Source organism: Salvelinus namaycush, chromosome 7 (genome assembly GCF_016432855.1).
Source record: "Salvelinus namaycush isolate Seneca chromosome 7, SaNama_1.0, whole genome shotgun sequence".
NCBI classification, from domain to species: Eukaryota; Metazoa; Chordata; class Actinopteri; order Salmoniformes; family Salmonidae; genus Salvelinus; species Salvelinus namaycush.
In genome coordinates, this window is record NC_052313.1 from 52510965 (window position 1) to 52524983 (window position 14019).

At 42.6% G+C, this 14019-nt stretch overlaps 1 protein-coding gene and 1 pseudogene across 4 annotated transcripts in view; both read left to right on the forward strand.

Annotated features, from left to right (window-relative positions):
* Window positions 1–14019, forward strand: part of LOC120051419 — a 206130-nt pseudogene that overhangs the window by 119881 nt on the left and 72230 nt on the right.
* LOC120051417 (T-cell surface antigen CD2-like) overlaps window positions 1–14019 on the forward strand; it is a 59556-nt gene that overhangs the window by 19517 nt on the left and 26020 nt on the right. For 3 of the 4 annotated variants that reach the window (XM_038998269.1, XM_038998270.1, XM_038998273.1), the window contains exons 1-2: window positions 6016–6182; window positions 13712–13996. The exons of the other annotated variant lie outside the window; for it this stretch is intronic. In XM_038998269.1, the coding sequence (XP_038854197.1) occupies window positions 6116–6182; window positions 13712–13996 (352 nt within the window). In that variant the 5' untranslated portion in view covers window positions 6016–6115. Of the gene's footprint in view, window positions 1–6015; window positions 6183–13711; window positions 13997–14019 lie in introns of those variants that run through there. 4 annotated transcript variants of the gene reach the window in all.

Here is a 14019-nt window from a genome sequence, read left to right on the forward strand (position 1 = left end):
CGATCATCCTACTTTTCCAACTTAATCGAGGAAAATAAGAACAATCCAAAATTTATTTTTGATACTGTTGCAAAGCTAACTAAAAAGCAGCATTCCCCAAGAGAGGATGGCTTTCACTTCAGCAGTAATAAATTCATGAACTTCTTTGAGGAAAAGATCATGACCATTAGAAAGCAAATTACGGACTCCTCTTTGAATCTGCGTATTCCTACAGGGCTTAGCTGTCCTGGATCTGCACAGCTCTGCCAAGGCCTGGGATCGGGAGAGACACTTAAGTGTTTTAGTACTATATCTCTTGACACAATGATGAAAATAATCATGGCCTCTAAACCTTCAAGCTGCATACTGGATCCTATTCCTACTAAACTGCTGAAAGAGCTGCTTCCTGTGCTTGGCCCTCCTATGTTGAACATAATAAACAGCTCTCTATCCACCGGATGTGTACCAAACTCACTAAAAGTGGCAGTGATAAAGCCTCTCTTGAAAAAGCCAAACCTTGACCCGGAAAATATAAAAAGCTATTGGCCTATATCGAATCTTCCATTCCTCTCAAACATTTTAGAAAAAGCTGTTGCGCAGCAACTCACTGCCTTTCTGAAGACAAACAATGTATACGAAATGCTTCAGTCTGGTTTTAGACCCCATCATAGCACTGAGACTGCACTTGTGAAGGTGGTAAATGACCTTTTGGTGGCGTCAGACCGAGGCTCTGCATCTGTCCTCGTGCTACTAGACCTTAGTGCTGCCTTTGACACCATCGACCACCACATTCTTTTGGAGAGACTGGAAACCCAAATTGGTCTACACGGACCAGTTCTGGCCTGGTTTAGATCTTACCTGTCGGAAAGATATCAGTTTGTCTCTGTGAATGGTTTGTCCTCTGACAAATCAACTGTGCATTTCGGTGTTCCTCAAGGTTCCGTTTTAGGACCACTATTGTTTTCACTATATATTTTACCTCTTGGGGATGTTATTCGAAAACATAATGTTAACTTTCACTGCTATGCGGATGACACACAGCTGTACATTTCAATGAAACATGGTGAAGCCCCAAAATTGCCCTCGCTAGAAGCCTGTGTTTCAGACATAAGGAAGTGGATGGCTGAAAACTTTCTACTTTTAAACTCGGACAAAACAGAGATGCTTGTTCTAGGTCCCAAGAAACAAAGAGATCTTCTGTTAAATCTGACAATTCATCTTGATGGTTGTAAAGTCGTCTCAAATAAAACTGTGAAGGACCTCGGCGTTACTCTTGACCCTGATCTCTCTTTTGACGAACATATCAAGACTGTTTCAAGGACAGCTTTTTTCCATCTACGTAACATTGCAAAAATCAGAAATTTTCTGTCCAAAAATGATGCAGAAAAATTAATCCATGCATTTGTTACTTCTAGGTTAGACTACTGCAATGCTCTACTTTCCGGCTACCCGGATAAAGCACTAAATAAACTTCAGTTAGTGCTAAATACGGCTGCTAGAATCCTGACTAGAACCAAGAAATTTGATCATATTACTCCAGTGCTAGCTTCCCTACACTGGCTTCCTGTTAAGGCAAGGGCTGATTTCAAGGTTTTACTGTTAACCTATAAAGCGTTACATGGGCTTGCTCCTACCTATCTTTCCGAGTTTGTCCTGCCGTAAATACCAATACATACGCTACGGTCACAAGACGCAGGCCTCCTAATTGTCCCTAGAATTTCTAAGCAAACAGCGGGAGGCAGGGCTTTCTCCTATAGATCTCCATTTTTATGGAACAGTCTGCCTACCCATGTGAGAGACGCAGACTCGGTCTCAACCTTTAAGTCTTTACTGAAGACTTATCTCTTCAGTAGGTCATATGATTGAGTGTAGTCTGGCCCAGGAGTGTGAAGGTGAACGGAAAGGCTCTGGAGCAACGAACCGCCCTTGCTGTCTCTGCCTGGCCGGTTCCCCTCTCTCCACTGGGATTCTCTGCCTCTAACCCTGTTACAGGGGCTGAGTCACTGGCTTACTGGTGCTCTTTCATGCCGTCCCTGGGAGGGGTGCGTCACTTGAGTGGGTTGAGTTACTGACGTGATCTTCCTGTCTGGGTTGGCGCCCCCCCTTGGTTTGTGCTGTGGTGGAGATCTTTGTTGGCTATACTCGGCCTTGTCTCAGGATTATAAGTTGGTGGTTGAAGATATCCCTCCAGTGGTGCGGGGGCTGTGCTTTGGCAAAGTGGGTGGGGTTATATCCTTCCTATTTGGCCCTGTCCGGGGGTATCTTCGGATGGGGCCACAGTGTCTCCTGACCGCTCCTGTCTCAGCCTCCAGTATTTATGCTGCAGTAGTTTGTGTCGGGGGGATAGGGTCAGTTGGTTATACCTGGAGTACTTCTCCTGTCTTATCCAGTGTCCTGTGTGAATTTAAGTATGCTTTCTCTAATTCTCTCGTTCTCTCTTTCTTTCTCTCTCTGAGAACCTGAGCCCTAGGACCATACGTCAGGACTACCGGGCATGACGACTCCCTGCTGCCCCCAGTCCGCCTGGCCTTGCTGCTATTCCAGTTTCAACGGTTCTGCCTGCGGTTACGGAACCCCTACCTGTCCCAGACCTGCTGTTTTCAACTCTTAATGATCGGCTATGAAAAGCCAACAGATTTATTCCTGATTATTATTTGACCATGCTTGTCATTTATGAACATTTTGAAAATCTTGGCTCTCTCATTTTCTCCTTCTCTCTTTCTTTCTCTCGGAGGACCTGAGCCCTGGGACCATACGTCGGGACTGCCGGGCGTGGTGGCTCCTTGCTGTCCCCAGTCCGCCTGGCCTTGCTGCTGTTCTGCCTGCGGTTATGGAACCGCCACCTGTCCCAGACCTGTTGTTTTTCAACTCTTAATGATCGGCTATGAAAAGCCAACTGAATATTATTCATGATTATTATTTGACCATGCTTGTCACTTATGAACATTTTTGAACATCTTGGCATAGTTCTGTTATAATCTCCACCCGGCACAGCCAGAAGAGGACTGGCCACCCCTCATAGCCTGGTTCCTCTCTAGGTTTCTTCCTAGGTTTTGGCCTTTCTAGGGAGTTTTTCCTGGCCACCGTGCTTCTACACCTGCATTCTAGCTGTTTGGGGTTTTAGGCTGGGTCTCTGTACAGCACTTTGAGACATTAGCTGATGTACGAAGGGCTATATAAAATAAACTTGATTGATTGATTGAGAACACAAACAGATTGTAAAGAAAGAGCGAGAGAGTGTGTGTGTGTGTGCGCACCACTACGTGTCCTCTGCTATGTGACATACTCATCCATTTCCATCCACAGACACAGAATCACAACCTGACGTCACCTGTAAATTGAACGGTACTATGGTAACTGTTCACTGCAGTGCTAAGGGTCCGCTGGTGGTGTACTGCTGGTCTTGGTCTAAACACCAGGGGGAGATGTGGAGCCAGGAGCAGACTGGACAGCACTACAACATCAAAGCCCTAGAGTCAGACAGACAGCTACATCTGTAAGGCCAGAAACCAGTCAGTGAGATCACACAGACCTACAACAGCAACGACTGAAAGGCCACAGCTAAACAAGATAGATAGTATAAGCAGATATGGGTGACATCAACAACATATGTTTTTGTCCAACTGACCATCCCCAACTGTTTCTGTATTTGAGTCTCCTCGGAGTTTGATGGAAATGTATTTTTCATATCAACAATTGTATCTCTAGCTATCTCAAGATCAAAGAATGATTCCAGGTAAACAAAATATTCAGATTTAGAAAGTAAGAAAGTGAAAGTGTTTTTCTGAAATAGACTTTCATATGCTCTAACATACCTGGTTCTCTAGGTATGATAGGTTGAATGATATCCAGAGCAGGACAAAGAACAGGATGCTGATTGGCTGAAAGCCATGGTATATTTTTACTGCTCTAATTACGTTGGTAACCAGTTTATAATAGAAATAAGTCACCTCGGGGTTTGCGTTGCGTTGTGCATAAGAACAGCCCTTAGTCATGGTATACTAACCATATACCACACCTCCTTGGGCCTTATGACGTCCTGCCCCTGAGCAAGGCAGTTTACCCACTGTTCCCCAGGCACCGAACACGTGGATGTCGATTTAAATGCGGAAGACACATTTCAGTTGAATGTATTCAGTTGTACAGCTGACTAGGTATCCCCCTTTCCCCTTTACCCCTTTTTGTTCAGTATAACCAGATTACCCACACCAGCAAGGCCGTGATAACCAGAGAGAGAGTGAGGGAGAGAAGCAGCCATTACTAGATGAGGCAGGATCTACTAATAACACAGGTGATGTTGTGAGTAATAGCACGCTCAAACGAAATGACCAGAATCAGGGTTGGAATTCCAATGCCTTCCAGCATAGATCTCAAGTGAGGACACTGACTAAGGTATCTGGAAACGGAGAGGGGGAAAGAGAGAGGGAAGAGAGTAAGGGAGGGGAGGAGGCTATGTCACGGGCTCATCTGACCCCCTCCAAAGCCCAGAGATGGATACAGCCTGAACCACAATCAGGATACACTGTGGGGGACAGAGGATTATGGGAATGGATCTGACCAGGAGTCACATAAGGCAATGGTCTGAGATTATGATGCAGAGACAGGGGGAGATGAAGAGAACGAGGGAAGATGAGATGAAGAGGCTAGAAGAGATGGAGAGGGGAAGGAAGAGAAAACACAGGATGAAGGGAAGGAAGAGGAGGAATCCAGCAGAGCCACACTCAACAGCCAGACTGACGGTCAGAGGTCTCCACCAACCCCTCAGAGAAAGAACAAATATGGAGCGGCAGAGATAGAGGTGAAAGAACCTAACTCCTCCCAAACAAACACCTCCATCCTGGATTCCCATACATCAAGACCCAAGGGGGGCCCGAGTGAAAACATTTGGAAAACCCTGATCTATAAGACACTATCATGGCTATCAGATGGGTGTAGAACAAGGAAAACAAGTGAAAACAATGGAAACCTAGAGGAGCAGTGGTCAGGTAGACAGAGAGGGAGGAACACCTGACCTATCAGGTCTGAGGAGACCCACTAACTCAGTGTCAGACAGGACAGACACTCCTGATAGAAGCAGTCCAGGATTGTCAGCTGGTCTCAGAGCCACAGCATGTAGGTACCCGATCTACTCCAGTAAACTACAGTTCAGGTGCACCCTCTGGACCAGTAGACACCAGCTCAGATACAGCATGTACAGCAATAGAGAGTAGCTCAGATACTCTGTCTACTTCATAGGGAAGTATAGGTAAATCCTCTGTACCAACAGAGACCAGTACAGCTACAGAGTCTGTACTAGAAGAAACCAGTTAAAATGCATTTATTGAATATATGGTTTGTTTGATAAATATTTAGATTCTGTACAGGGAAGGTTTGTTTCTCTTCAGTAAACTCATCTCTCTTTATCTATATATTTGGAGTTATTATGTATCATGTTATTATCCTGTATGTGCTGTCATGTTTAGCCTAGGCTACTATCATTTTTATAAACTTTGAATAATGTGAATTATAATGAGATGTTGATCCATACAACAAGATGGGAAACATGTATTATATTTTGAGGAAAATATGTCTGTGTGAATGTTTGTGTGTATGTCTCATACAGTAGACCTATAGGTCAATGGTTATAGGCTGGTGAATCAAAAGCCCTCAGACTCAGTGGACAGGAGGAAAATTAAATGAACTATAGTTATTAAGTTAACTTTGAATATTACAGTATTGACAACTTTTGTTACATTATAGCACAGTGATCCTATCAATTATAAATGATATAATTCTGTACATTGTAGCCAATTATACACACAGCTAAAGACCAGGTATGGGAAAGGAATATTCCAGACGTGGTTAGATTTTTTTATTTTTTATTAAAGTTATTATAGCATATCAACATAATGCAATGTGTTGGTATACAGTGTGATTGTATTTCAGCTATTAAACATGATTTACAAGTAAAATGGAACGTTATTTTCAACCAAGTGGTCATGACTTCAGAGGAAGGGAGAGGGAGGAACTAAAATCCACATTTTACTTTCACTTTCACAGCCTCGGTAGGCTAGCTTATGAACCTCACAGTGTTTTAGCATATCTCATTTGAACTTACTTTTATTTATTATATAAATAAACGAACGAACTAACAAAGATGTCTAAACTAACGCTTATCAGATTGTGTTTCTGGCTTTATCTGGTGCGAACGGTGGTCTCCGAAGGTAAGTTGAATCGACTGGCGATATTTGTTAGGCTACTTGTTTGCTATTGTGTGCTAGTTGTATAGCCTAGTCTACAACATCACATCATAATATTTGATTATCAAGAACAGTGGGTGAACAATGAACAATATTGTACAGGGTCGTTACAATATGTTAGATCACGCGCCTTATGAACACTGCGCTGCAGCCGCCGAGTGGGATTCATATCAAAGAAAATAAGAAACATGGCAATCTGAAATCATAAACGACATTATGGAGTGATGGACATAGCCTAAACACGCACTTCATATTGAAGAATGGTTTTAAACGACGTCTATGTGGGTTACGTTACGGACCGCACCCTTCATTTTCCGTTTAGCTACACACAGAGCCAACTTCAGGAAGTTATCAGATATTGAATCCTGGCCAAACCAAGGCTAAAACCTACAGAAGGGTCTGCGTGATCATGGCAGGCCCGGCGTTATGAGCGAGCCTTAGGGGGGCCCATCCAAATAAAATATTGAAATATTGATCATTTATTTGACTGAGACGCACGCCAACAGAAAGACCTATCAATCTCAGATAAAGAATCCGAGCGAGCGAAACAGCGCCCCTCTGTCTCTGTAGGTGTAAACAATGTATCTGATTCTGTCTGGACCAAAAGAGTATGGCATGTTATACTATTTCTGTCCAGACATCATCAGATCCATAGGCTAGATAGATATAGGAGGCTGGCTTCCCCTAAAGTATTTACTAGGCAGCAGCAGCTCTTCCTGGGGTCCAAACACATTAAGGCACTTACATTACACAAAAAACAAAGATAAAACAGTCCATCATATAACATTATTACACCACTAGACATCTACAATACAAAATGTATAATACCACCATACAACAATATTACAATGTACATCTGTGTAGAGTGTGTGTGCTCACATTTGTGTGTGTATGTGTGTGTCTCTTCACTGTACCTGCTGTTCCATAAGGTGTATTTTTATCTGTTTTTTAAAATCTGATTCTACTACTTGCACCAGTTACCTGATGTGGAATAGAGTACCATGTGGTCATGGCTCTATGTAGTACTGTGCGCCTCCCATAGTCTGTTCTGGACTAGGGGATTGTGAAGAGACCTCTGGTGGCATGTCTTGTGGGTTATGCATTTTCCAAAGTCCCTCTTTGTGGCACCTGATCACACGACTGAACAGATTGTTTTGCCACAGTTATATAATTACTCCTGTCTAAATAAGAACATTCAAAATACTTAACCAGAGAGCAGGACTTAGCCACAGAGGATCATTAAAATACTTCACCAGAGAGCACGACTTAGCCACAGAGGATCCTTAAAATACTTCACCAGAGAGCATGACGTAGCCACAGAGGATCCTTAAAATACTTCACCAGAGAGCATGACTTAGCCACAGAGGATCCTTAAAATACTTCACCAGAGAGCATGACTTAGCCACAGAGGATCATTAAAATTCTTCACCAGAGAGCATGACTTAGCCACAGAGGATCCTTAAAATACTTCACCAGAGAGCATGACTTAGCCACAGAGGATCATTAGCTTCTTTAAAAAAATAGCTGTAGATTGTTTTAAAATCACAAGTGAATTAGTGTATGCCTATTTTGGAATCCCACAATTTGGGCAGCGGGCGTGGCAATTTGTCTGGCGTGGCAGGTAGCCTAGTGGTTAGAGCGTTGGGCCAATAACCGAAAGGTTGCTGGATTGAATCCCCGAGCTGACAAGAAAAAAAATCTGTTGTTCCGCCCCTGAAAAAGGCAGTTAACCCACTGTTGCCCAGTAGGCCGTCTTTGTAAATAAGAATTGGTTCTTAACTGACTTGCCTAGTTAAATAACGGTTAAATGTAACAAAAAATGTGATCTGATTGAGTTGTGGCTGTCAGTGAAAAGCATCTGAAATATGTGTGAAGGTAATGTGTCTTAAGTATAATGTTTATGTTGCAACAAGAAGAGAAGGGGTGTGTGGCGAAGATATGGTGTGTCTCTCTCCAGAATGCACTCAGCTGTCTCCTACCAATTCTTGCCCATTCATTGTTTCATTGTGTGACTTGTTTGCCCTTTGATTGTATATTTTTTTAATCACTTCCCCATTACATATGTCATCTGTAGTCCTAGGCCTAGTTAATCCCTCGTCATTTGGTTACATTAATGACTGTTAATGGACGTATTAATTAGAGTCATATACTATTCTCAGAGTGGAAACGTTGTTTGCAGAATTCAGAACCTGCTACACTTTTGAGAAACAAGTTTTGGTTTATTTCATAACCATTATGAGTTTTGTCAATCTGGGTTGGGTTAAATGCAGAAGATACATTTCAGTAGAATAAATTCAGTTGTACAACTGACTAGGTACCCCCTTTCCTTTCACTTTAAATGGGGTATTGATCAAGATCAAAAGTCAAAAGGGCAAACAATTCACACAATATAACAATGAATGTGCAAGAATTGTCGGGAGACTGCGGGCTTATTCAGGACAGATTTTGGTGAGAGTGAACCCTCTTGCTCAGCCTCTTCCTCTCTGCTGAAACTAGCGAGCGAAACAGCGCCCCTTTGTCTTACTATATGTAGCCCATGTATCTGATACTGTCTGTCCAGAAAAAAGTATGACATGCCTTACTCCTTTTGTCCAGACAGCATCAGATACATGATCTACACATACAGAAACAGAGGTGCGCTGTTTCGCTCGCTCTGACGCTTTGTCTGATGATTCTTTCTGTCGGCGTGCGTCTCGGTCAAATAAATGATCAATATTTAAATATTTTATTTAGAGGAGAAGGCAAGGAGGTATGGTAGGGAGGGCAGGCCCTAATAACACCTTCCCTCCTTTATGCACAAATATTGATATAATAACCATCATATCGAAGTAAACTTGGAGTCACGTGATAATATGTTGTGTGTTCCTCCCACTATGACTCGGGAAGGTACTGTATGCAGTTTATTAGGCTACAGATGAAATAAATGATGATGAACTTCACAGGGTGGTGAAAGTGCAAGGTTATGAGTTTGATTCCCCTTTCCAATAAATATTGACATTCTTATTCTGGTGACATGACGATCGATGCTTTGCTGCCGTTTGACTAATAAAAATAAAAATCGCTCTTATCCATAATAATGTCATAATGTAGATAGTTTAGCCCCACTGTAGCTGTTTGCTAGAGCACATGTGTCAAGACCAGATTGGGAACATTTACTATGTAACACAACAGTCTATAATACAGTCTATATAACGCAACAGTCTATATAACACAACAGTCTATATAACGCAGCAGTCTACTCTATATAACACAACAGATAACAGCCTATATAATTCAGCGGTCTATATAATGCAGCAGTCTATATAACGCACAACAGTCTATATAACGCACAACAGTCTATATAACGCAGCAGTCTATATAACGCAGCAGTCTATATAATGCACAATAGTCTATATAACATAGCAGTCTATAAAGCACAGCAGTCTATAACAGAAATTTGCATCCTGCAGCACTAATTCCACAAGGTTCTGGGACACTGTAAAGTCCATGGAGAATAAGAGTACCTCCTCCCAGCTGCCCACTGCACTGAGACTAGGAAACACTGTCACCACTGATAAATCCACGATAATCGAGAATTTTAATAAGCATTTCTCTACGGCTGGCCATGCTTTCCACCTGGCTACCCCAACCCTGGTCAACAGCTCTGCACCCCCCGCAGCCAACTCTTTTCTCTGAATATATCAATGATGTTACTCTTGCTGCGGGTGATTCTTTGATTCACCTCTACGCAGACGACACCATTCTGTATACATCTGGCCCTTCTTTGGACACGGTTAACAAACCTCCAAACGAGCTTCAAATCCATACAACACTCCTTCCGTGGCCTCCAACTGCTCTTAAATGCAAGTAAAATGAAATGCATGCTCTTCAACCGATCGCTGCCCGCACCTGCCCGCCCGACTAGCATCACTACTTTTGACTTAGAATATGTGGACAACGATAAATACCTAGGTGTCTGGCTGTCGTTCTGCACCTGAACAAGGCAGTTAACCCACTGTTCCTAGGCCATCATTGAAAAATAAGAATTTGTTCTTAACCGACTTGCCTAGTTAAATAAAGGTAAAATAAATAAATAAAAAGACTGTAAACTCTCCTTCCAGACTCACATTAAGCATCTCCAATCCAAAGTTAAATCTAGAATTTGCTTCCTATTTCGCAACAAAGCCTCCTTCACTCATGCTGCCAAACATACCCTCGTAAAACTGACTATCCTACTGATCCTTAACTTCGACGATGTCATTTACAAAATAGCCTCCAACACTCTACTCAGCAAATTGGATGCAGTCTATCACAGTGCAATCCGTTTTGTCACCAAAGCCCCATATATTACCCACCACTGCGACCTGTATGCTCTCGTTGGCTGGTCCTCGCTACATATTCGTTGCCAAACCCACTGGCTCCAGGTCATCTATAGGTCTTTGCTAGGTAAAGCTCCGCCTTATCTCAGCTCACTGCTCACCATAGCAGCACCCACCCGTAGCACGTGCTTCAGCACGTACAGTGGGGAGAACAAGTATTTGATACACTGCCGATTTTGCAGGTTTTCTTACTTACAAAGCATGTAGATGTCTGTAATTTTTTATCATAGGTACACTTCAACTGTGAGAGATGAAATCTAAAACAAAAATCCAGAAAATCACATTGTATGATTTTTAAGTAATTAATTAGCATTTTATTGCATGACATAAGTATTTTATTACCTACAAACCAGTAAGAATTCCGTCTCTCACAGACCTGTTCGTTTTTCTTTAAGAAGCCCTCCTGTTCTCCACTCATTACCTGTATTAACTGCACCTGTTTGAACCCCGTTACCTGTATAAAAGACACCTGTCCACACACTCAATCAAACAGACTCCAACCTCTCCACAATGGCGAAGACCAGAGAGCTGTGTAAGGACATCAAGGATAAAATTGTAGACCTGCACAAGGCTGGGATGGGCTACAGGACAATAGGCAAGCAGCTTGTTGAGAAGGCAACAACTGTTGGCGCACGCAATTATTAGAAAATGGAAGAAGTTCAAGATGACGGTCAATCACCCTCGGTCTGGGGCTCCATGCAAGATCTCACCTCGTGGGGCATCAATGATCATGAGGAAGGTGAGGGATCAGCCCAGAACTACACGGCAGGACCTGGTCAATGACCTGAAGAGAGCTGGGACCACAGTCTCAAAGAAAACCATTAGTAACACACTACGCCGTCATGGATTAAAATCCTGCAGTGCACGCAAGGTCCCCCTGCTCAAGCCAACGCATGTCCAGGCCCGTCTGAAGTTTGCCAATGACCATCTGGATGATCCAGAGGAGGAATGGGAGAAGGTCATGTGGTCTGATGAGACAAAAATAGAGCTTTTTGGTCTAAACTCCACTCGCCGTGTTTGGAGGAAGAAGAAGGATGAGTACAACCCAAGAACACCATCCCAACCGTGAAGCATGGAGGTGGAAACATCATTCTTTGGGGATGGTTTTCTGCAAAGGGGACAGGACGACTGCACCGTATTGAAGGGAGGATGGATGGGGCCATGTATCGCGAGATCTTTGCCAACAACCTCCTTCCCTCAGTAAGAGCATTGAAGATGGGTCGTGGCTGGGTCTTCCAGCATGACAACGACCCGAAACACACAGCCAGGGCAACTAAGGAGTGGCTCCGTAAGAGGCATCTCAAGGTCCTGGAGTGGCCTAGCCAGTCTCCAGACCAGAACTCAATAGAAAATCTTTGGAGGGAGCTGAAAGTCCGTATTGCCCAGCGACATCCCCGAAACCTGAAGGATCTGGAGAAGGTCTGTATGGAGGAGTGGGCCAACATCCCTGCTGCAGTGTGTGCAAACCTGGTTAAGAACTACAGGAAACGTATGATCTCTGTATTTGCAAACAAAGGTTTCTGTACCAAATATTAAGTTCTGCTTTTCACACTGCAGTATCAAATAATTATGTCATGCAATAAAATGCAAATTAATTACTTAAAAATCATACAATGTGATTTTTCTGGATTTTTGTTTTAGATTCCGTCTCTCACAGTTGAAGTGTACCTATGATAAAAATTACAGACATCTACATGCTTTGTAAGTAGGAAAACCTGCAAAATCGGCAGTCTATCAAATACTTGTTCTCCCCACTGTATATTTCACTGGTCATCCCCAAAGCCAACACCTACTTTGGCTGCCTTTCCTTCCAGTTCTCTGCTGCCTATGACTGGAACGAATTGCAAAAATCAATGAAGTTGGAGACTTATATCTCCCTCACTAACTTTAAGCGTCAGCTGTCAGAGCAGCTTACCGATCGCTGCAGCTGTACACAGCCCATCTGTAAATAGCCCATCCAACAAACTACCTACCTCATCCCCATATTTGTTTTTGTTTTTCTGCTCTTTTGCACACCAGTATTTCTACTTGCACATCCTCATCTGCACATCTATCACTCCAGTGTAAATTGATAAATTGTAATTACTTTGCCACTATTGGCCTATTTATTGCCTTACCTCCATACTTTATTTGCACACACTGTATACAGATTTTTATATTGTGTTATTGACTGTACGTTTGTTTATTCCATGTGTAACTCTGTGTTGTTGATTTTTTTCGCACTGCTTTGCTTTATCTTGGCCAGGTCGCAGTTGTAAATGAGAACTTGTTTTCAACTGGCCTACCTGGTTAAATAAAGGTGAAATAATATTAAAAATATAACCCACAACAGTCTATATAACACAGCAGTCTATATAACACAACAGACAGCAGTCTTTATACCGCAACAGTCTATAAAGCACAACAGTCTATATAACGCACAACAGTCTATATAATGCACAATAGTCGATATAACACAACAGTCTATATAACGTAGCAATTTGTGACAAACCATCAGTATAGTTGAAAATGCGATGGAACCCATTTAAATTTGTATTTTTCATTTAGTACATGGGAATTGATCTGCAACAGTTATTTTAATGTAAAGTGAAAGGGAAGGGGGATACCTAGTCAGTTGTACAACTGAATGTATTCAACTGAAATGTGTCTTCCGTATTTAACCCAACCCCTCTGAATCAGAGAGGTATGGAGGGCTATGTACACTACCTCATCACTCAAAGACTTTTATCAGCAAAAAGTCAGTCTGATGGAAACATATCTCTGGTGGGAAAATGTGATTATTGTTTTATGCAGATTTTAGAATAATATCATGAACATCTGTCGCAGATTGGATGGAAACCTAGCTAGTGATATGATAGTGAACAGGGTGTAGACAAAGACTTTATTCTGTAGTGTAGTCTAGATACATTTCCACCCCAGTGGTGGTGGTGAGGGGGGACATACTAGTCAAAGTGGTCAGACTACATAGACCAGATACACCCAGCAAGCAGAATTCTAGATATAAACAGTAAAGGTTGATAATAATGTCAGTTCAATGCCAATAGGGTTAGAACTACATATTTATACCCTAACCATAATGTATTACCCTGGATACATTGATACTCTGATACATGTATGAAATGTCTGCTTCTCCAGAGTATCTTTATCTTAAAGTGGGAGGTGAGCTGGTGTTGACACCGGACAAATCCACAGTGCCTGACCCCATCACAAGCATCCTATGGAGGCATGGGAGGAACAAGGTGGCAGAGTGGGACCAGGGTTTTGGTCTGGACATCTATGGTGCCTTCAAAGAGCGTACAACCCTGGACCAGACTACTGGAGAACTGAGAATCAAAGGATTGATGAAAACCGACAGTGGAGTTTATTCTGTGGAGTTCAACAGCAAACAGCCTGACAAGACATATAAACTATCTGTTATCAGTAAGTGTTTCTATGTGTGTCTG